At 39.0% G+C, this 22,051-nt stretch overlaps 1 protein-coding gene and 1 long non-coding RNA gene across 2 annotated transcripts; both read right to left on the bottom strand.

Annotated features, from left to right (window-relative positions):
• Positions 1-15,319: 15,319 nt before the first annotated feature.
• LOC131351813 (serine/threonine-protein kinase pim-1-like) lies at positions 15,320-17,621 on the bottom strand. The gene is made up of 3 exons (XM_058387419.1): positions 17,514-17,621; positions 16,974-17,024; positions 15,320-16,827 (listed from the first exon to the last, which is right to left on the bottom strand). The coding sequence occupies exons 1-3, from the start codon at positions 17,619-17,621 to the stop codon at positions 16,450-16,452; spliced, it is 537 nt and encodes a 178-aa protein (XP_058243402.1). The 3' UTR covers positions 15,320-16,449.
• Positions 17,622-19,761: 2,140 nt separating this feature from the next.
• On the bottom strand, positions 19,762-22,051 carry LOC131357409 (uncharacterized). The gene is made up of 3 exons (XR_009205262.1): positions 21,803-22,051; positions 21,250-21,300; positions 19,762-21,113 (listed from the first exon to the last, which is right to left on the bottom strand). It is a non-coding gene; the product is annotated as an uncharacterized LOC131357409 (long non-coding RNA).

Here is a 22,051-nt window from a genome sequence, read left to right as displayed (position 1 = left end):
GATGGTGAATCTCTCCGGTATTTCTTCTGATGATGAATCTCTCCGGTATTTCTTCTGATGTTGTATCCAATACTCACTTGTTATGATGGTGAATCTCTCCGGTATTTCTCTTGTAGTTGTATCCAATACTCACTTGTTATGATGGTGAATCTCTCCGGTTTTTCTCCTGTAGTTGTATCTGTTTCTAACGCCGCACCACTCGTGTATTTTTAAAATTTGAATTTTAGAACGTTTTGGGGGGAGTGGGGGGGGGGGGTTGGGGGGGGGGGGTAGGGGGGGAGAGAAAAAAAAGTCTTGTCATGGTGGCTCGTTTTAGCTAACTGTCTAACATTCAACATTAAATAAATAAAAAGATTCAGTTTCTCAGAAATGTTGTCATGTTAGCTACATGGATGTATTACTGTTTTGATTAGTCAGTGTGTTTGTGCTAGGATCCAGATCACAATTAAGGTTAAGGCTCTGAGTCGTTGACCAGAAGATCTGGGTTCAACCCCCAAGGATGGGATATGCAAAGAATGAATTTCACTGTGCAGTAATGTAAATGTGACAAAGACAACTTAACTTATGTTAACCCTTTAAACCATGTTAAAATATTAAGCAGTTATTAGTGTCCACTAACTGCACTAATCTGCCCATTTGTGTGGTACACAACACAAGACACAGGTTGTAAACAATGTAATATATACATATATTTATTTGATCCTGAAAATTAGTATGAATGTGGATTCAACTTTGATGTAATGTGGTTTATATTCACATTAATGTAATGTGGATTACATTCAACTTTGAGCCCTTTCAAAGTTCTCAATGACAAGACAGACAGGTGAAGGAAACAGTGGAAAATGAAAAAAGAACACTACTAGGTACATCATGAAAATTTTCTTGAAATTTCTTTGTCATTTGCACTTGATGAATACACCACCACACACTTAAGTGATGTAAAAATTTCAGATCAAGCCAGAAAACAGGCAACTCGTATAATTATAAACATGTGCTGGTTTTGGTGTCAGTTTAATGCCAGACAGATGGTCCACGCAACAGCAGACTTTGACTTGTGATAGAATCCAAGAAGTACAAGATCTCTAAGGCATGTTCAGCTCCTCTTGACTGAAGATCGGACACAACACAGAACTTCACTCCACTGCTGCTCCTGTGTGCGCGCTGACCCTCCACCTCGGCCGAGCGAATACACCGGTAGCTGATCGGGAGATGTTCAGGAGATGCATGAATGCAGAAGAGTTGGAGCTTAACATTATTGCCATAATGTCTACATAGGACTGAGAGGCAATGTTTAAACAGACATTGTACAGTAGTTCCTCGGGTCTGTGGTTATTCAAAAATAAATTCACAATACAATCTCATTTCTATTTCTAATCTCTTTCTCATTGATTATAAACGCTAGAAACCCTAAATCCAAAAACTATAATTTCCCTTTTCAGTGTCAGTTCTGAAAAAGTGATTATGACAAGTCCTTGCTGAGAAACAAATTTAACAAAAGCAGATTAATTTTGCATGTTCAACTGTAATTCTGCCTGAAGCTCATGCTCTCAATTATACATTAGCACAGCTAGATCATAACAGTCTTACAATATTAGAAATGAAACATTATATTCAAAATTCAAAGTATTAGTGCATTTAGTCATGTGTGATTCAATGTAGAACAAGGCAAGGTCATTTGGAGGTTACTTCCACATAATGCTCTGCATAATGCTCCTCGTATTTGACGAGGTCTCTTTCAAGTCAAACAGCTTGACTTGCCACGTGCCTGTCTGAATCAGAATGTTTTCTGGCTTGACATCATGATGCAGTATCCCCTGGCTCTTACAATGCTTCAGAGCCTCCATCAGCTGAAACATAACATGGCGAGCCACGACCTCAGTCAAATATCCACCTTGCTGGCCGGAGAATTCCTCGAGGTCCACACATGGTTCAGGCTGTTCCTGGACGAAAACGTATCATTTTGCCTCTTCGTACAAGTCCAGAATCTTCAGGATTTTTGAGCAAGGTTCTGTGTTTGCAAGGATCGTCAAAGCTATCTCAATGGGCAGCCATCCATATCCTGTCTGTGGTGTGGTATGGTACAAAAAGGAAAGAATGAGTGCCACACATTATAATGCCATCCTTTGTAATACTACTTATCAAGGTCTTCTTAGAAATCTGATTTTTAGGTAAGATGTACATCATGATAAAGAAACTTACAAGCTGCAGTTTTTCATAAGGCATCTTTTTGGAGACGTACTTGATTGCAACCTGAGGAAAGATGAATGTGTTATGAGTAATTAAATGAAATCATTTGCATACATAAAGTAACTAAAAGAGCTCTTCAGACTCATCTGGCTTGTGAGGTTACATCATTTTAATTTTATGCATGAAAGAGCAGTAGTTACTGCTTTTAAATAACAGCTTTGCAACTTTACTGCCAATCCCACAATGCTACAGTGATCCATGATGTCAAATGTACAGTAGCAGCAAAAGATGTCAAAGTAAAGGGAGGTTAAGAGACATATAACAATCAGCCTCCTTCAAAAGGAACTACTAGTGCCTACTAGTGAACACTGCCATTCCTGAGTTCAGTTTTAATATTGTTATAATGTTTTTCTCTAATTTGAGTGCAAATTAGGCTTAGAAGATTAAAATTTGTTAAGACGTGATTGCTTACCTTCTGTCCATTAGTAGCACTGATCAACTTTACTTCTGATTATGTAGAAAACTGGTCAAAGGCTTGAGTAAAAACAGAAATGGAAAGACTTACTGGCAATCCGTCTTCTTTGCGTGTCCCAGCAAAAACACAGCCAATCCTCCAGCACCCAGCAGTTGTCCTTCCAAATACGCCTTCGTCCAATGTGATTGTTACGTCACTAAAGGTTGACTTACAGAAAACACTGTAATTTACTTACAAGTGCAAAAGGTAATATACACTTAATAGCCAAAAGTTTTGGGACGTCTGCCTTTACATGCGCATTCAATTCAATTTTATTTGTATAGCGCTTTTCAACAAAGAGCATTGTCTCAAAGCAGCCTTACATAAGAAACAACAAACATATGAACAGACAAACAGTCCTAGATGTTATCCCAAGTGAGCAAGCCTGAGGTGACTGAGGCGACTGTGGCAAGGAAAAACTCCCTTTGATGGTATGAGGAAGAAATCTTGAGAGGAACCAGACTCAAAAGGGAACCCATCCTCATTTGGGTGACAGCAGAGAGTGTTATTATAAATTATTCTAAACACCGGAGAGTGTGATATGAACAATGTCCTTTGTGCATTTATGTATAGTCAATCGTGTGACGCAGATACAGCATGTGTAGAATGTTATGTAAATTAATAAGGAGGTTGTTGTCGTCCACATAATTTTGGCAGCGTTGCTTTGAATAACCCAATCCTCAAAGCGGAACCCGGCTGGAGCTGGTCCATCTCTGGATGCCACTGGAGCTGGCACAATCTCTATATGCCTCGGGATGGGTAGAAGAAAGGAAACAAGTGGAAAGTAATTAGCATAGCTGCTGTTCATAATATTAGCAGCACTAGATGATAATGTGCATTTAATCAGATGTACTGGAGTACAAGGTTATGGGATGTATTAAATGCATGCCAGCTAAAGAGATAAGTCTTTAGTCTACGTTTGAACTGGGAGACTGTGTCTGAGCCCCGCACACTGTCAGGAAGACTATTCCAAAGTTTAGGAGCTAAATACGAAAACGCTCTACCCCCTTTTGTAGACTTTGATATTGTGGGAACTACCAGAAGTCCAGAGTTTTGTGATCTTAAAGAGTGTGGTGGATTGTAACGTGTTAGAAGACTGGCTAGATAAGTGGGAGCTAAACCATTTAAAGCCTTGAATGTAAATAGTGATAGTTTATAGTCAATTCTAAACTTAACAGGTAGCCGGTGCAGGGATGATAATATTGGGGTTATATGATCATATTTTCTTGACCTGGTAAGAACTCTGGCGGCTACATTTTGGACTAACTGTAGCTTGTTTATTGAAGATGCAGGACAACCACCTAGTAATGCATTACAACAGTCCAGTCTGGAGGTCATGAATGCATGAACTAGCTTTTCTGCATCAGATACAGATAAAACGTTCCTAAGCTTGGCAACATTTCTAAGATGGAAGAAGGCTGTTTTTGTAATATTTAGAAATATGATTTTCAAAGGACAAGTTGCTGTCTAATATTACACCCAGGTCTTTCACTGTTGAGCTAGTAGTAATAGTACATCCTTCTAAATGCAAGCTGAATTGCGAGAGCTTTTGTGTACTGATTTTTGAACCAATAAGTAATATCTCTGTCTCATCAGAATTTAGTACTAGAAAATTATCGGTCATCCAATCTTTAATATCTTTAACACACTCAGTTAATTCTAGACAAATTAGATAGTTCATCTGGTTTTGATGAGATATATAACTGGGTATCATCTGCATAACAATGGAAACTAACCCCATGCCTTCTAGTGATGTTACCCAATGGAAGCATGTATACCGAGAAAAGCAGAGGTTCTAAAACTGATCCTTGTGGGACCCCGTATTTCACTGGCACTACACTGGACAGTTCTCCATTTAAATCTACAAAATGGGATCGATCAGACAGGTAGGATCTAAACCATTTTAATGACTGTCCCTGCAAACCTATGTGATTTTGTAAGCGATCTACGAGAATGTTATGTCAAACGCAGCACTAAGATCAAGCAGGACTAATATGGAGATGCACCCCTGGTCCGAAGCTAAAAGCAAGTCATTTGTGATTTTAACTAGTGCAGTTTCTGTACTATGATGGAGCCTGAAACCTAACTGAAATTCTTCAAGGATATTGTTTTCCTGTAAGAAGGAGCATAATTGAGCCGACACCACTTTTTCTAATATTTTTGATATAAACGGAAGGTTTGAAATAGGTCTGTAATTTGATAGTTCATTAGGGTCTAGTTTAGGTTTCTTAAGAAGAGGCTTAATAACTGCTAACTTGAGAGATTTTGGGACATGACCTAGATATAACGAGGAATTAATAATATTGAGAAGAGGCTCTCCAGCTGCATGTATTACTTCTTTCAGCAATATAGTTGGAATTGGATCTAACAAATACGTTGTTGATTTAGCCGTGGTGATGAGTTTAAATAGCTCTTTGTGCCCGTTGGTCTATTAATGTTTGTTTAACCCCAAAAGAATTTAGTAAATCTATAAATGTGAGTCCTAAAGCATCATTAGCATCGTCTACATAAATGTTAAAGTCTCATACAATTAACACTTTGTCAAAACTGATCAAAAGATCTGAGAGTAAGTGTGCAAACTCTAAGAAAATCAGTGTAGGGCCCCTGGGGTCTATATACGGTGGGCAGAGCAAGATATAGTAGGGATTTTTTATGTATGTCAGTGAGTGCAACATTAAGGATAAGCACTTCAAATGAGCTAAACCTGGGTCCTATTTTCTGAGTAACGGTAAGAGAATTGTTATAGATGGTTGCAACCACCATGACCAGTCTGAGGGGGCTCATGCTTATAGGAATATCCTGATGGAGTAGACTCATTCAGACCAATGTATTCATTTGGTCTAAGCCAGGTTTCCGTGAGACAGAGTGTATCGAAACTATAATCTGAGATCATTTCTTTGACAGTAATTGCTTTCGGTGCAAGGGATCTAATGTTGAGAAGCCAAAACTTTAGAAATTGTTTTTCTTTACTTATTTGGCCTTTGTCAGGTTTAATTGTGATTAGATTATTTCGAAAGCTATTAATGAATATATCCATTGAGCTCACTATTCGGGGAACAGACACAGTTTCTATAGGACGAGCTGTGTGTGCATTTGTATCAATCTGGTGAGTTGAACAGTAGCTATTTTAATTGTAATCTAAGGTATGACTTACCCATCAGATGGTGCATAGTGTCCTGGAGATGTTGTCCCAGACGACTGCTGCTCCAACTCTGCTTGGGTGCAGGCCATCAGAACGGTAGAGCCTAGGACGCTTCCAGAAAATATTCCAATTATCAACAAAGGGTAATTTCTGGTCTTGACACCAAGACTGTAACCATTCATTCAAAGCAAACAGCCAACTGAACCTCTCGATTCCTCGCTGGAATGTGGGAAGTGGTCCTGACATGATGATCCTCATCGTGGGCGATGTGGTGTGAACCTTCTCCACCAGGCTCCTGAAGTCCTTCTTCAGGATCTCCGTCTGCCTCAGCCTGATGTCGTTCGCGCCAGCATGGAGAACCACAGCTCCGATGTTCTTATTCAGGATCACGGGTACCTGTGCAGCAACATCAACAACACAAGCACCAGGAAAACAGCGAGTGCGCACCTTACCTTTAGCCTCGGTTGCACGGACGTGCCGGACAATGGAGTCTCCTATGATCACCGCGTCGCACTCCGGCTCACGGAGGGGAGCGAAGGGTTTGCGGGTCGAGATCTCGAAAACTGGTGGTAGCGGAGGGGGAGAGGTCCTCGCCCGGGGCTTGGCTCATGTCTTCCGCTGCTGCTGCATCCAGGCTGCATGGTACCCCGGCACCGGAGTGAACGAAACCTGGGTGGGCCGCGTCCTTGGTGCGCTGGGCCTGGGCAGAGAAGAACACGGAGTTGAGGTTGTGGGAGTGTTTGTTTCATGCTGCGGATTTACCTGGGACAGGTAAGCGTCAGTCCAGGATGATTCCAGCGAGGCTTTCCGCTGTCACAGCTGAGCTAGCTTCACCTATAGGTCGCAGATCTGCTTCTCCAAGTCCACAGAGTGCAGCTTGAATGAATCCTCACCTGCACTCAAAGGCAGACCCACAACCGACATAGTGTTTAAGAAGTGTTTAAGTACAACGGAGATAATTGGTGCGAAAAATGTAAAAAAAAAAAAAAAAAAACAAACTGGTAGCCGGGCTAACGGGTTAGTGTGCTAATGGGCTAATGGGTTTGAAATGAGAATATTATGGTATACTGTCGGCTAATAAAGATACCATAAAAAGTTCTAATATAGGACTGGATTTAAGATAAAAATCGAGAAAATTTACCGAAATTTTAGATCCATGAAATTGAAGGACATCCCATCCTTAGTCTGTAGTCTTTAATATGGAGCTGCCCTGCCCTTTGCAGCTATAACAGCTTCAACTCTTCTGGGAAGGCACAAGGTTTAGGAGTGTATTTATGGGAATTTTTTACCATTCCTGTAGAAGTGCTTTTGTGAGGTCATGCACTGATGTTAGATAAGAAGGCCTGACTCACAGTCTTCACTCTAATTCATCCCAAAGTTGTTCTATCGGGTCGAGGTCAGGACTCTGTGCAGGCCAGTCAAGTTCCTCAACACCAAACTCACTCATCCATGGATGTTGCTTTGTGCACTGGTGCGCAGTCAAGTTGGAACAAGAAGGGGTCATCCCCAAACTGTTCCCACAATGTTGGGAGCATGAAATTGTCCAAAATGTCTTGGTATGCTGAAGCATTAAGATTTCATTTCACTGGAACTAAAGGGCTAAGCCCAAACTCTGAAAAACAACACCACACCATAATGTCTCCTCCACCAAACTTTAAAACACCACCACATGGCACAATGCAGTCAGGCCAGTACCGTTCTCCTGGCAACCACCAAACTCAGACTTCTCCATCAGATTCCCAGACACTCATTTGTGAAGCACTGGAACCATATATAGAGCAAGCATAACTATGTGCTAAAAGTTCACATAGACGTCCCTGTGATGTCATGAACGATTACATGTGATTTTGGTTCTGTGTGTGCGCGTGTGTCCCCGGACAGTTTAGAGGGTGAACGGCAAGTTGTGCTAAGAGACATGTTGCGTGCGCACATGCAAAATAAAAAGTAAAGTAAAGTAAAATGAAGTGGTAAAAAAGACATTCAGCATGGTGTTTAAAATGTAACATGGTGTCAGATATAGGGACTGGCAAGTATGGGAGAGTTTAAAATAAAAAAATTAATAAAGCGGACCTACAGATAGAAATTAGATACTGCTGCATAAGTCAATCTAAGTCTGACTACAAAACCCTCAAAATCAAAAGCAAAATACACCCAGTGAGAACGAAAGTAACAGGATACACTGGTGAGAATGTCCCTGTCAAAGGGAGCTGCTTGGTGACTCTTAAACACAAGGGACAGCGGGTAAAGTCACAGATGCTGATTGTGGAAAAGAATGTCCAGCCAATTTTGGGACTGAGCACGTGATAAAAACTTGATTTGAGTGTTTGTAGTGGCATCACAGATTGAAACAAATGAAACCTCATTCATGCAGGAGTATGAAGATGTTTTTGAAGGACCAGGATGTCTGCCTGGGAAGCATAAAATAAGTGTTGATGACACAATAACACCAGGTGTACATGCATGCAGAAATGTTCCACTTGTTTTGAGAGGAAAACTTAAAGAGGAATTAGCTGACATGGAGAAGCTAAAGGTTATAAAGACAGTTGATGAACCAACAGACTGGGTGAGCTCACTTGTTTATTGTGCTCAAGAAAAATGGAGGTTTGAGAATATGTCTTGACCCAAGAATTTTCTCCACCTCTTTTATGGCATTCACTCAGCACTAGAAGTTTACCACAAAACTATTCACATGATCTTTGAGCATCTACCAGGTGTAGAGACTATGATGGACGACATACTTGTGTGGGGATCCAACCAGCAGGAACATGATGCATGACTGAAGCAGGTTCTGGAGCTAACAGGACAGTCCAATCTAAAATTGAACAAAGAGAAGTGTGAGTTTGTAGTTAAGAGCTTAACTTTCGGTGGAGATGTCCTGTCTGAAGAAGGGATTAAGTCAGACCCAAAAAAAAACATCAGCAATTGTCAACATGGAACGGCCACAAAGTAAAAAGCGAGAAGATTCCTTGAATCATACCTGGCCAAATTCATTCCCCAGCTATCAACACGTTCTGCTCCACTCAGATGTCTGCTAGAACAAAAGAACGAGTGGGTGTGGTCTCACAAGCAGGAGGCATGCTTTCAAAACCTGAAACACATCATTACAGAAGAGCCAGTGCTCAGATATTATGACCCACACAAGAGCACTAAAATCTCAGCAGATGCTTCACAATATGGCATAGTGATATATGATGTATGAAATATGATGTAAAAATGATCTAAACCCCAGGAAAATTCATGTTCGAAGTGGCAGGCTATTTCTGCAGCTTTTGCCACAAAATTAGCAGACTCTTCTAAAGTGGGATATTCCTCCAGTTGTCTCAGCTGCATTGTTACATGCCGATTCCAACGAGACACCAAACATTCAGGGAGTTTTTGAAGCATTTTCTGATGCTCCTCACAGTCATTTAACACCTGAAGCCCTTTGAACTGAGGCATGGCATTGCTACAGGCGGTCAATAAATCACTGAATTGTCTCAATTTAACTGACTCTCTCGAGCTAATCTTTGGCCAGTTGTTCAGTTTTTCTCGGAATGCACGCTGGATTACAAATGAATGGCCATACCGAGAATTCAGTGCTTCCCAAGTTTGATCATAGGCTTCATCTTCCTTTCTGTAGAAGCTTCCTTCCAATACAGATTGTGCCTCACCGCTGACATATTTTTGTAGATACAACAACTTATCAGCAGGATTTGTGCATCACTGTTCTATTAATGCCTTGAAACTTGTTCTCCACTCTAAGAATTTAAGTTGGGTCCCCTGACAAAACTGCAGGCTCAGGTGCCGGAAGTCTGCTGAGAACCATTGTGTCATGTAAGGCTTGAACTATTGATGCTTCACCGTCAATATGGTTTGTCTGTTCCTTGTTATTGTTCTTCCATGTTTGTTCTTTTTTAATTTCCTTAGAAGATGCTAAAGGACAATTAGCTACCTCACTGCAAGCTGCTCTACGATCATTATTGAACTCACCTGAGTCAGCTTCAGAGTATGCCTTAAGCTTTGCCTCAATTACTTGAAGATCTCTTTGATTCTCCAATCTTTTAAGTTTTAGCCTTTGAGTAGCAACTGCCTCCTCCATCTTCATCTCTGCTTGCTTTGCTGCCAACTGTGCAGCACACTCTGCTCTATTGTCAGTGATGCTTTGCTAATCTGATGAGCTGCTTGAATGGTAACTACGAATAGACTTGGAACTTATAGTCGAAAATACTGACTGAGCATACTCTTTGTCAAGCACCATACGGATTCTTGCATCTTCTGCATTAGCATCAAATTCCTCTTGCCACACTTCACTCGTACGCACTTTCATCAGCTCCATCACATCTGCCATTACTGCTGTACAGGAATCCATTTTTCTTCTAATCTCAGTAGAGAGAGCTAGTTGAGATCTTATAAGTGATATGTATAATGCACATTTTTTTACTTGAGTTTCCATCTCTTCTACACTATCCATCAGGTCATTTAAGTCTTGATCAGAGCACTCACCCTTAAGTTTAGTACATGTAGTTTTAACTTGTTCTTTCCAGCTTTCATACAACTTAATGAACTTACTCTCTTTTTGAGAAACCTCTTGCTGCTTAAGCTCCTGCATTTTTGGAGTTAACTTTCTTTCTCGTGATGATTTCCGAGGTTCATCTCCTTTTGAAGTGGCAGCAGTAGGTTCTATCATTGCTGTTTCAAGTGACTGTATTTTAGAGTGGATTTCCCCCAAGAGTGACTCTAATCTTTCCCTTTCAACATCATGAGTTTGAGATTTTAATCTCCATGGACTGACATTGTAAACATTTTAGCAAAACACTGTAATACATGGTTACTTTACTATTACTTGTAGATCAAAAATACCCTTAGAACCATTCACAACAATACCACTGGTAAAATAAACAACATTTAGCCTGTAATGATAAACCAATTAAAGCAATATATTAATCACTTTTTCCAGATGTAGAGATAGCACAATCAAACCTGCTGTTAATTGCAGAGCAGGACTCTTCAGCTTGAAGTAACGTTGGGATTAACAAACAGTGTACTCTGAAGCCTGTAGAAAGGATACTTGCAAGGCGGTAGCCTACACGGCTAATGTCCGCCTCTACAAATCGGGTCGCAGTACTTTCCTCGGCTGTGACAGCTATGAAACGGCAAGCCTCTTCTCTGACGCCTTCTCTACCCACGCGATCGTGTTTCCTCCTTCTTTCCGATGCGGTCTTGTTTTCTCTTCTTATCCGACCGGTACCGTGCCACAATGGAAGCTGTCACGGTACGTTTTCACTGTAGCTGCAATGGTCTAATGAAATAATAACCACGCTTCATACAGAGGTCTTTTTTGCTGTTTATTTGTCTTTCTGTCTCTCTCTCTTTTCAGCAGACACCGTGAAAACTAAAAGAAATAAAGTATACACTGTTCAAATATGCATTTCCCAGAGTCCATTTCTAAGTTTCTCATGTAAATGTCCGCTGATATGCAAGTGAACACGTGCAACAAATCCAATGACATCAATATTTATAACATCGTTCTTGTAAAGTGATATAAAACAACATTATATACAAAATGCAACAAATTAAAATATGAATTTCCGTGTGCGCCTTCTTACACCATGCAGATGAAGAACTCTTTTTCTGGATGTTTACTATTAGTGTCTCTCTGCATCCATGTTAGTTTGACCCATAATGCAATGATCCCACAATTCACCCTACCTGGACATGTGACCTTTTTAGTTTCAATAGTAACTATTTCTTGAAGAACCCTTAACTTTACACATTGTAAGGAAACACGTTCTCTACTTATTACTTTGTAAATATCATATCATACATCTCATTTAAGTATTTTTAAACAATGAAATAACTCATCATGAATTTATAAGAGAAACATAAAAATGCAAATCTCTGTGAAAACATGTCCTTGACGGTTACAGCATTCATCTTTCTAATAAGCAAGCATTTTCTCCTTAGGCTTATGATCATGTTCTGAACGTCGAGGGAGCTCTGTACTGTCTTGTTCATGACACTGAAGTTCCGATGTATTTTGATCTTTACCTGTACCTTTTATATCCTTTTCTTTTGTACCTTCTGTTCCCGTCTGGAGCAGGCTTTCAGATTCTTGTTCGTGTCTCAGCTCCGTAGACCATCACGCCGATTCCGAAGTCCTGCACTCCATTGACCATCGTCACGTTGAAACGGTCAGTCAGCACGTGCAGCGAGCATTTGAACCAGTGAAGATGAAGCTCTTACTGTAGCGGACCCTGTCCGAATGATGGCCGAAACTTTTACTGATGTTTCTGAAAGCTTTATTGCACATTCAACACCGTGGAAATATCTTTTATAACTTCAGAAATCAGTGTAAGAGCTGAACAATGTATAAAGATACGCATAAAAAGTCTTGTCCGTAAACTCGACCCCATTAACTAAAGATAAACAAATATATACAGACCTTATGCCTTTAAACCTTAGAAACCGTGATGAACCATAACAATCAGCGCGTACAACCTTTCATTACTGCTGCAATCATTATCACTCTGAAGAATACAATACCCATCAAAATAAAACTTCCAATTTTTTAAGACAGATAGAGCAGACTTTTACATTATTAAACCCACAAAATGTATATATATATTAGTCCAATGCTGTTCCTAACAAATATTTGGGACTGATATGTCAAGTCATTTCTTACAGAAACAACATTAATGCTCTCATTTTGCTCTTATCTATGACATGGAAAAAAACAATGTAATGCACACTCTGTTTTAGTTTATTGTTCATTTAATAAACCACAAAAATAATGAGAAAATTAAATAAAGAAAAAAACAGAATTCAGTTGAAATCAAACGCATGGAATAATTCTGTACAAAAGTTGAGATGTATTTAAATTTTCAGATGGAGGTTAGTGCAGTGGTCCCTGTCTCCTGTAAATTTACACTGCAAAGTCCTGGTAAGTAAAACCAGTGGTGAAGCTCTATTTGCTCCAGGCTGGCAGGTCTTCTGCATCGGTGCTCAGACACCAACAGATCAGATCGCTGCACTCTGTTAGACAACACCCAGGGACATAAATCAATAAGACGTAGAGAGAAGAATCTAATACTTAACTCCATGAAGAACCTGCTTTATAATAAGTAATCATTTAAAGAAAATGCTGTAGAGTATATAAGAAATTACACTTGTAACTCTACACGTTTCCTGTCTATTTCATCATACTGACTAATTAATACATAGTCGTAAAATATAATACATGAAAACAGGGATGGAAAACTTGAATATTGATGGGGGCCAGCATTTTTCTCCTTTATGCCAAGGGGGCCAGACCCACACTCACACATTTTACATCATTTTATTTATTTTCCTTTTTATTGAGAAAACACAATGTACAATTAATGCAATGTGTCTTTAAAGATTTTAACTATAACTTTGCAATCATGCTCATTCTAATTCTAAATGACAACTTTATTGTCAGTTGACAAGCATTTCAGCTAAACATCTTAACTGCTTTGCTTTGAAATCTCTAACAAACAAGGCCCTCTTAAATTAGTAGCCTAGAGAACATACTCAACCCACCCTCAAAGAACAAAATTATTAAAAATGAATATTACATGAATTCAAAACAAAATATTATTTAAAAAGTTAAATAAGTATAAGAACAATTCAGTGCATCACTTTTCTTAACAGACCAACCCACAATTATATGCATTTACTGTTCAATTCAGACATCATTCCCCCTATCAAAAAAGTTCCAGTGGGAAACTTTTGGTGTCTCTTGCCAGACAATCTTCTCTACAAATCCGGACAATTAATGCTGCCATTTTCAAGTACTACATCTGTCCACATGGTGGCCATCTTGGCAACGCTTTCAAGCAGTTATTTGCAGGTCCTGGTTCCTGTATGCTTGTATTAGTTAATTCATATAACAGAAACAGATTGACAAGACCTTTCAAAAATGAATTTGAATTCCATTCAAATTCCATAATTCTGGCAACTCTACTCACAGGGAAAAGACAATGATCATGACATATCGTATACATAACATAATATACTGTAAAAAAAAAGTAGGCGCACTATTCATTTTTAATGATCAAGTGCTGCAGAAAGGACATAGTACCTTTTGTGTCTCCTGAGGAGTGAGCACTTGTGCACAGCTTGTTCCTGGCAGCACGTCCTGCACAGCACAGCGCCTCCAACTTCTCTATTATTCCTTTGTTTATATGTTAGCAGCATGCTATTCTGTTCCCATCATGTCAAGCCTCTGTATGAGCAATGCACTTCAGATTTATCTTTAAGATTGTTAAAACTCCATCTTTTTAGATTAAAGGGAACACCAAAGGTTAACATGGAGATCTTGGGACAGTTTCCGTGTCATCCTTGCAACACAAGCACACAGTTTGATGTGACCTTCATCAACAGGTTGCTCTGGTATTTCAGCCAGTGATCTGACTCTGAGAACAAACCCCAGCAGTGTCACTAGGCCAAATGGTGTGTTCCCCTATTAACATACAGCATAAAAACTGGTGTAGTTAACTATAGTGAAGTATAAAGTATATAGTAGTATATAGTGAACTATAGCTTAATGCTAATTGGACTGTGTTGCTAACTTTTATTATTCTTGTCGAAAATCACTGTGTAAAAAGAAAGAAGAACTGCAGTCTACCACAGAGTATAGGAGTTACAGTTAAGTAATGAATATGAGAAAAAGGTGCAGGCTTTCAGCTTTATTTTGAAAGTGTGGCACCCACAAAAGTTGGTGTGCATTTCTGTATTGTGTTTTGTGTTCCTTTTTCTTAATTACTTTGGCAGTGATTTCATATTTATTTGATTTTATCTATTTCTCTGGTGATTGTTTATTTTAAAAATAAGATTTTGTATCGTCACTGTGTGGGACTTTTATTTTGAGGCTGGTGATCTCTTCTTAAAGGATTTTGGGAGATCCTGGGTAAATGAGCGATACTGGGTCTGCTCCAATTATACCCACTGGAGAATGTAAGAAAAGCAATCTGTGACAAAATCATTCTTATCCAATTCAGGTTAACAGTATAGGAAGCTGTTGCAGGACAATGTGTGTGTTATTCTCTCATTATTTCACTTAGAAGTGAGCAGATGAAAAGGTCTAGAGTGTGGCTTTTGCATTTGGAATCTGTTGAGGGTAATTCTCAATATGAAGTCCAAAAAGCCATCACTGCCAGTGAAGCCAGCCATTATTAGGCTGAAAAATTAAAACAAACCCATGATGGAGATTAACAATCACATTAAACCACTGCTGCGGATGAAAGACAATTTCTTTCCCTGGTTTATTTCATAAACAAAGATACTCTCTCAGATGAACATTTCTTTATAAAAATTCTGGTGCATTATGCCAATCACAGCCATGATAATGAATGTTGGAAAGTAATTACCCCTGTACAGTTAGATGGTTAATAGATGAAAAATAGATGAAAAATTTCTTTCATAAAAAATGTTTTAAATAGAAAGAAATCCTTTATGTGAATTGAAGAAATTGTGGAGGAAGGATTGGTTGGGAAATCTTTGTTAGTGTGCAGGATTGTCTGCTCTGCAAAGAAAGCTAAAGTAACAGGAAAAGAAACAAGCTAATTATATACTGTGCACCACCAGCAATCATGTCATGTTTGTTTTTATTTTTCATTTTTGCTGTTTCTAACAAATATTTGGGAGTGACATATCAAGTCATTTCTTACGGAAGCAATAGTAATGCTCTCATTTTGCCCTGACCTTCCTACACACTTATCCATGATAACAAAAAATATTCTTTTATTAAAAAAAGCACAAAAATAATGAGATAATGAAAAATTAAAAAACTAATTATATACAGATGTATTTACAGTTATATAATTAATTAGAAATTCTGTACAAAAGTTCTGTACAATTCTTAACAAAAGTTCAGATATATTACAATTTTTTAAGAGGAGGTTAGTGCAGTGGTCCCTGTCTCCTGTACACTGGCCCTTCAGAAATCTGGTTAGTAAAACCATTGGTGAAACTCTATTTCCTCCAGGCTGGGTCTGTCTTCTTCATTGGGTCTCAGACACCAACGGATCAGATCGCTGCACTCTGTTACACAATACCCAGGTACATGAATCAATAAGACATAGAAAGAAGAATCTAATACTTAACCCCGTAAAGAACCTGCTTTATTATAAATAATCCTTTAACGAAAATGCTGTAGAGTACATTAGAAATTCCTCACACTTGTAACTCTACACATTTCCTGTCAATTTTATCATATTGACTAATTAATACATAGTCATAAAATATAATACATTAAAATAAATGAACACTTCTTTCTCTGCTCAAGTCTGTGTATAAGGTATAGTTCAGTCTGCTATTAATTAGTCCATAGCTTATCAGTCTTTCTACTTTCTTGCCTTGAGACAGACTTTCAGGGAAGAACAAATAGCCAATTTTTGTTTCCTCAGTGGTCCTGAAAGGCAGACAGCCACACACCAGCCTGTACAGTGTCACTCCCACAGACCAGACGGTAGCTGGGTCTGCCCGATACTGCCCCTGGATGAACCACTCAGGAGGGGCATATTCAGATGTGCCTGTTAACAAAGATACTTTAGATTTAGAAAAAGAGTCACAGTACTTGCTGCCACCAAGAACTCATGGTCTCAAATCAGACACCTGCGAAGTCATTGTAATAGTCTTTGACGAGGTCTCCGCAACCGAAGTCAAACAGCTTGACCTGCCATGTGCCTGTCTGAATAAGGATGTTTTCTGGCTTGACATCACGGTGCAGTATCCCCTGGCTCTTACAATGTGTCAGCGCCTCCATCAGCTGAAACATCACATGGCGAGCCACGACCTCAGTCAAACATCCACCTTGCTTGCTGGAGAATTCATGGAGGTCCAGACATGGTTCAGGCCGTTCCAGAATGACAACATAGTGTTTTGGCTCTTCGAACCAGTCCAGAATCTTGAGGATTCTTGAGCAAGGTTTGAAGTTTGCAAGGACCATCAGCGCTATCTCAGTGGGGAGCCATCCATATCCTGTCTGTAGTATGGGACAAAAAGGAAAGAATAAGTGCCACACGCTATAACGCCATCCTTTGTAATACTATCTTTGTAGAAATCTGATTTTTAGTATGTGTGCTAGGTTATAGTAATAGGTAGGATGTATATTATGATAAAGAAACTTACAAGCTGCAGTTTTTCATAGGGCATTGTCTTGGAGACAAACTTGATTGCAACCTGAGGAAAGATGAATGTGTTATGTACAATTAAATGAAATCATTTACATACATGAAGTAACTAAAAGAGGTCTTCAGACACATTTGGCTTGTGAGGTTATATAATTTTAGACATGCATGAAAGAGCAGTAATTACTGCTTTTGAATAAGAGCTTTGCAATTTTATTGCCAATCTCACAATTCTACAGTGATCCATGTCAAGATTAGCAGTAAAATATGTCAGAATAAAGGGAGGTCAAGAGACGTATAACAATCAGCGTCCTTCAAAAGGCACAGTCACCTACCAGTGAACACATTCCTGAGTTCAGTTTTAATATTTAAGATTATGACTAATACCTGGCAGCAATTGACTGCAAATTAAGCTTAGAAGATTAAAATTTGTTAAGTTATTGATTACCTTCTGAACATTAGGAGCACTGATCAACTTTACTTCTGATTGTGTAGAACATTGGTCAAAGGCTAGAGTAAAAACAGAAATGGAAAGACTTACTGGCAATCCGTCTTCTTTCCGTATCCCAGCAAACACACAACCAAATCCTCCTGCACCCAGCAGTTCTCCTTCCAAATACGCCTTCGTCCAATGTGCTGCAAAAAACATCCAATTATAAGTCTCTTATTCATGTAACTCAGCCCACTTTTTATGCATTTCACCTATGAGTTCTGCCTTACATTTGGAAAGACGTATAATAGGTTGGTTAGCAGGTTCCTCTGGACTTCTCTCTGTTCTTGGTCTCTTCTGCAGAGGCTCGGTTGTATCTGCCAGGTTACTGGGCTGGTCTGTCTCCTTACACCCCCGATGCTCCGAAGGGTTTGCAGCCTGCCCCGAGAACAAGCGCTTTCTTTTCTGAATGGTCCTTTGGGTACACCTTGGGATTTTATGGTGACGATGAGTGTTCTTTAACGGCTTAGCTGGGGGTTGAAACGGTGACACAAAAGAACACTTTTAGTTCACTGCGTTGGGTGATGTTTAACGTTAAACATAGGAAGAGAATTACTTCTTCAGGACAACTTTGAACATATAAACTAATAGATTTAGTTTCAGAGTCCGTTTCCATTAAAATATATTCCACAGACAATTATTTATGGTGAATATTGCTAAAGCAAGACATTTTCTGTCACTGTGTACCATCCTCCCAGTGTCATATAATCTAAAAAGATACTATCTTATAAGATGTGCTTAGAATATCATGAACATTTTGATTGTAGTATGCATCAATATGAAAAAAAAATCATTTTATGCAACAAAAATATGAACTAAAAATATTTCTCAACCCTTTTTTAAATCCTTGTTATCATCTGAACTAAGATGTGATGTTATTCCTCCCTCCTCTTGCTGTGTGTATACTTATATAGCTAAACTCATCTTCTCCTTACACATTGATTTAAAGTTATTTTCCTTCCTTTTTTTCTTAGTGATCAATGTTTGCGGCTAACACGTAACATTGCAGTTATATTCCGCTGAAATGAATGAAATGAACGAAATGACTCGAAAAGAGATTCAAAGATCCGATTCAGTAAAATGATCCAAACTTCAGAAGTGAGCGACTGTTAGCTCGCTAGCGCCGTGTTGGCGCCCTCTGGTGTATATACACGTTAAAATACTAAAATTAAAACCCTTTTCCATTCAAATTACCTTTCAGACAGGGTACTAACAATACAACTATATAATATATTACTACATTTTGATAACAGAGTGTGAATAAAAACACTTACCTGTGGGAGTCCGCTGTGAGCCCACTGCCGTGGACACGGTTCCCATCACAGCCGGTGAAGATGCACTTTTATAGCCGTTCAGAAACATCCCAGCAGGTGTCGCTTTATTCTCGGTATCAATTGCCGATACTCACTTCTTATGATGGTGAATCAATCCGGTATTTCTTCTGATGGTGAATATCTCCGGTATTTCTTCTGATGGTGAATCTCTCCGGTATTTCTTCTGATGGTGAATCTCTCCGGTATTTCTTCTGATGATGAATCTCTCCGGTATTTCTTCTGATGATGAATCTCTCCGGTATTTCTTCTGATGTTGTATCCAATACTCACTTGTTATGATGGTGAATCTCTCCGGTATTTCTCTTGTAGTTGTATCCAGTACTCACTTGTTATGATGGTGAATCTCTCCGGTATTTCTCCTGTAGTTGTATCCAATACTCACTTGTTATGATGGTGAATCTCTCCGGTTTTTCTCCTGTAGTTGTATCTGTTTCTAACGCCGCACCACTCGTGTATTTTTAAAATTTGAATTTTAGAACGTTTTGGGGGGAGTGGGGGGGGGGGGGGGTTTGGGTGAGGGGGGGTATGGGGGGAGAGGAAAAAAAGTCTTGTCATGGTGGCTCGTTTTAGCTAACTGTCTAACATTCAACATTAAATAAATAAAAAGATTCAGTTTCTCAGAAATGTTGTCATGTTAGCTACATGGATGTATTACTGTTTTGATTAGTCAGTGTGTTTGTGCTAGGATCCAGATCACAATTAAGGTTAAGGCTCTGAGTCGTTGACCAGAAGATCTGGGTTCAACCCCCAAGGATGGGATATGCAAAGAATGAATTTCACTGTGCAGTAATGTAAATGTGACAAAGACAACTTAACTTATGTTAACCCTTTAAACCATGTTAAAATATTAAGCAGTTATTAGTGTCCACTAACTGCACTAATCTGCCCATTTGTGTGGTACACAACACAAGACACAGGTTGTAAACAATGTAATATATACATATATTTATTTGATCCTGAAAATTAGTATGAATGTGGATTCAACTTTGATGTAATGTGGTTTATATTCACATTAATGTAATGTGGATTACATTCAACTTTGAGCCCTTTCAAAGTTCTCAATGACAAGACAGACAGGTGAAGGAAACAGTGGAAAATGAAAAAAGAACACTACTAGGTACATCATGAAAATTTTCTTGAAATTTCTTTGTCATTTGCACTTGATGAATACACCACCACACACTTAAGTGATGTAAAAATTTCAGATCAAGCCAGAAAACAGGCAACTCGTATAATTATAAACATGTGCTGGTTTTGGTGTCAGTTTAATGCCAGACAGATGGTCCACGCAACAGCAGACTTTGACTTGTGATAGAATCCAAGAAGTACAAGATCTCTAAGGCATGTTCAGCTCCTCTTGACTGAAGATCGGACACAACACAGAACTTCACTCCACTGCTGCTCCTGTGTGCGCGCTGACCCTCCACCTCGGCCGAGCGAATACACCGGTAGCTGATCGGGAGATGTTCAGGAGATGCATGAATGCAGAAGAGTTGGAGCTTAACATTATTGCCATAATGTCTACATAGGACTGAGAGGCAATGTTTAAACAGACATTGTACAGTAGTTCCTCGGGTCTGTGGTTATTCAAAAATAAATTCACAATACAATCTCATTTCTATTTCTAATCTCTTTCTCATTGATTATAAACGCTAGAAACCCTAAATCCAAAAACTATAATTTCCCTTTTCAATGTCAGTTCTGAAAAAGTGATTATGACAAGTCCTTGCTGAGAAACAAATTTAACAAAAGCAGATTAATTTTGCATGTTCAACTGTAATTCTGCCTGAAGCTCATGCTCTCAATTATACATTAGCACAGCTAGATCATAACAGTCTTACAATATTAGAAATGAAACATTATATTCAAAATTCAAAGTATTAGTGCATTTAGTCATGTGTGATTCAATGTAGAACAAGGCAAGGTCATTTGGAGGTTACTTCCACATAATGCTCTGCATAATGCTCCTCGTATTTGACGAGGTCTCTTTCAAGTCAAACAGCTTGACTTGCCACGTGCCTGTCTGAATCAGAATGTTTTCTGGCTTGACATCATGATGCAGTATCCCCTGGCTCTTACAATGCTTCAGAGCCTCCATCAGCTGAAACATAACATGGCGAGCCACGACCTCAGTCAAATATCCACCTTGCTGGCCGGAGAATTCCTCGAGGTCCACACATGGTTCAGGCTGTTCCTGGACGAAAACGTATCATTTTGCCTCTTCGTACAAGTCCAGAATCTTCAGGATTTTTGAGCAAGGTTCTGTGTTTGCAAGGATCGTCAAAGCTATCTCAATGGGCAGCCATCCATATCCTGTCTGTGGTGTGGTATGGTACAAAAAGGAAAGAATGAGTGCCACACATTATAATGCCATCCTTTGTAATACTACTTATCAAGGTCTTCTTAGAAATCTGATTTTTAGGTAAGATGTACATCATGATAAAGAAACTTACAAGCTGCAGTTTTTCATAAGGCATCTTTTTGGAGACGTACTTGATTGCAACCTGAGGAAAGATGAATGTGTTATGAGTAATTAAATGAAATCATTTGCATACATAAAGTAACTAAAAGAGCTCTTCAGACTCATCTGGCTTGTGAGGTTACATCATTTTAATTTTATGCATGAAAGAGCAGTAGTTACTGCTTTTAAATAACAGCTTTGCAACTTTACTGCCAATCCCACAATGCTACAGTGATCCATGATGTCAAATGTACAGTAGCAGCAAAAGATGTCAAAGTAAAGGGAGGTTAAGAGACATATAACAATCAGCCTCCTTCAAAAGGAACTACTAGTGCCTACTAGTGAACACTGCCATTCCTGAGTTCAGTTTTAATATTGTTATAATGTTTTTCTCTAATTTGAGTGCAAATTAGGCTTAGAAGATTAAAATTTGTTAAGACGTGATTGCTTACCTTCTGTCCATTAGTAGCACTGATCAACTTTACTTCTGATTATGTAGAAAACTGGTCAAAGGCTTGAGTAAAAACAGAAATGGAAAGACTTACTGGCAATCCGTCTTCTTTGCGTGTCCCAGCAAAAACACAGCCAATCCTCCAGCACCCAGCAGTTGTCCTTCCAAATACGCCTTCGTCCAATGTGATTATGTCACTAAAGGTTGACTTACAGAAAACACTGTAATTTACTTACAAGTGCAAAAGGTAATATACACTTAATAGCCAAAAGTTTTGGGACGTCTGCCTTTACATGCGCATTCAATTCAATTTTATTTGTATAGCGCTTTTCAACAAAGAGCA

Source organism: Hemibagrus wyckioides, linkage group LG01, assembly GCF_019097595.1.
Source record: "Hemibagrus wyckioides isolate EC202008001 linkage group LG01, SWU_Hwy_1.0, whole genome shotgun sequence".
Lineage (NCBI taxonomy): Eukaryota > Metazoa > Chordata > Actinopteri > Siluriformes > Bagridae > Hemibagrus > Hemibagrus wyckioides.
This window is presented reverse-complemented; position numbering and strand designations above follow the sequence as displayed.